This window comes from Cajanus cajan, chromosome 4 (genome assembly GCF_000230855.2).
Source record: "Cajanus cajan strain Asha chromosome 4, NIPB_CcT2T_4, whole genome shotgun sequence".
In the NCBI taxonomy this organism is placed as follows: domain Eukaryota; kingdom Viridiplantae; phylum Streptophyta; class Magnoliopsida; order Fabales; family Fabaceae; genus Cajanus; species Cajanus cajan.
Genome location: NC_138520.1, coordinates 51,127,498 through 51,129,431, shown reverse-complemented (window position 1 = coordinate 51,129,431; position 1,934 = coordinate 51,127,498). Strand labels below are relative to the sequence as shown.

At 40.2% G+C, this 1,934-nt stretch overlaps 1 protein-coding gene across 1 annotated transcript; it reads right to left on the bottom strand.

The window, feature by feature from the left end:
• Positions 1-517: 517 nt before the first annotated feature.
• LOC109787662 (uncharacterized) lies at positions 518-1,588 on the bottom strand. Its single transcript, XM_020346201.1, has 3 exons — positions 1,277-1,588; positions 1,060-1,194; positions 518-568 (listed from the first exon to the last, which is right to left on the bottom strand). The coding sequence occupies exons 1-3, from the start codon at positions 1,586-1,588 to the stop codon at positions 518-520; spliced, it is 498 nt and encodes a 165-aa protein (XP_020201790.1).
• Positions 1,589-1,934: the final 346 nt, after the last annotated feature.

Here is a 1,934-nt window from a genome sequence, read left to right as displayed (position 1 = left end):
ATTATGCATCTCTATTACGCTCTCTTCTTATTCATTGGACCTCTGTGTTAAAACGTTTTCAACACTTGTTCATGCTTAATGAATCTGGGTTGTTGCGTTAAAGCCACAGTTTGCTTAATCCTGTGGGGAGGTTTAGTGTTGTACACATTTGCTTAATTCGTGTAAGGAAGTCTTGGGTTAATCTTTGCTTAGTTGGTTAACTCGAATGGAACAAGGAAGTTGATAGAAAAATCCCTTAAGAACCAGGGATAAGAGAGTTACAATCTCAACAAGGAGTCAACCTGCTTTACTTACTGCTCTACTTTCATTTTATTATGTTTTAACCCTTGATAAATCTGAACCAAAACACCCCCCTTTTCGTGTTTGAACCTTTGACAGAGACAAATGGTCCTTGGGATACGACTTAGGAAAGCTTCCTAGTATTACATTTTCTTGTTTTTATTTGACCGGATTACGGCTTTGATCAGAATGCTCCCCTTGCATGCTGCCCTTAAAGGGCTCGGCCCTTTAAAAGGGCTCAGCCGTTTATGACAAAACCCACTTGTTCTTCACCATTTTCACCCAAAACCTGACATGCAAATGCACCAAATCCATATTCAAACACCAATTCAAGAAGATCCAGCACAAAAAAAATCACAAAATTTTAGCAATCTACACAACATGCAACTCAACAATCATCAAAAACACCACATGCAAACCCACTAGCTTCCCTTACCTCAAAGGAGAAAAATTTGAGCTTCAGGGAAGAAAAGATGAAGAAGAAGATCTGTGTCTCTAGTCAGCAACTTAATGCTCTACTCAGCACCTTCAGCAACAACAACACATGGGATCTTAGAAAATTGGGAACAAGAGAATGGAGAGTGAGAAGAAAATGAAAATGGAGAGGAAAAGGGAAAGGAGAAGAATGAGTTCTTGTGTGGGTCTTACAACCTCCCCAAAAACAAGAATTTTCGTCCCAAAAAATAGACTGAATTGGGAATAAGGAAGGATACTACTTCTACACTGTTGCTCAACTTCCCAAGTAGTCTCACTAGTGGCTGCATCTTATGAAATTTTCACCAAGCCAAAAGACTTGCCTCTCAACTCTTCCAACTTGTAATCAACCACAGCTACCGGCATCTTCTCATAAGTTATGTTCTCCTTGACCTGAACTTCATCCAACTCAACCACATGACTTGGGTCATGGAAAAAATTCTTCAATTGGGAAACATGAAACACATTTGGGTAGATTGAAAAGAAATGGTGGCAAAGCCAACTGATATGCAACCGGACCTACACGATGAAGGATTTGATAAAGACCAATAAATCTAGGTGTCAACTTCTTAGCCCTCATCGCCCTTCCCACACCAGAGGTGGGTGTCACCTTAAAAAACACATGTTTCCCTTCAGCAAATTTCAAAGGCTTTTGCCTTTTAACAACATATGATTTCTGCCTACTCTGGGCAGTTCTCATCCTTTCTTGAATTAACTTCACCTTATTAGTAGTCTGTAGGACTAACTCTGGCCCCAAAACCATTGATTCTCCATCTTGATACCAACATAGAGGAGTCCTACACCTCCTACCATACAAGGCTTCAAACAGTGTCATCCCGATACTAGCATGAAAGCTATTGTTGTACGTGAACTCCACCAGTGGTAAGACTTCCTCTCAACTCCTTAAGTGGTCTAGCACACAAGCCCTCAACAAATCCTTCAAGGACTGAATTGTCCTCTCTGACTGACCATCTATTTGTGGATGATAAGCAGAACTCAATCTCAACATCGTGCCTAAGGCTTAGTGTAGACTCTGCCAAAATTTAGAAGTGAACCTCGGATCTCTGGCTGAAATAATACTGGAAGGCACCTCGTGCAACCGTACTATTTGTTAACCCAGACGAAGCAATTACCAACAAAGTTTTGAATGAGACAAATATAATACATATTGTTATTTCTAA

What these genes read in the sequence shown, in the direction of transcription:
- LOC109787662 (XM_020346201.1), bottom strand. Translation starts at nt 1,588, where the DNA reads ATGACACTGTTTGAAGCCTTGTATGGTAGGAGGTGTAGGACTCCTCTA. An exon ending in TTTATCAAATCCTTCATCGT is followed by an intron (nt 1,195 to 1,276) that starts GTAGGTCCGGTT and finishes TCCCAATTGAAG; the next exon opens with AATTTTTTCCATGACCCAAG. An exon ending in GAGGCAAGTCTTTTGGCTTG is followed by an intron (nt 569 to 1,059) that starts GTGAAAATTTCA and finishes TTTGCATGTCAG; the next exon opens with GTTTTGGGTGAAAATGGTGA.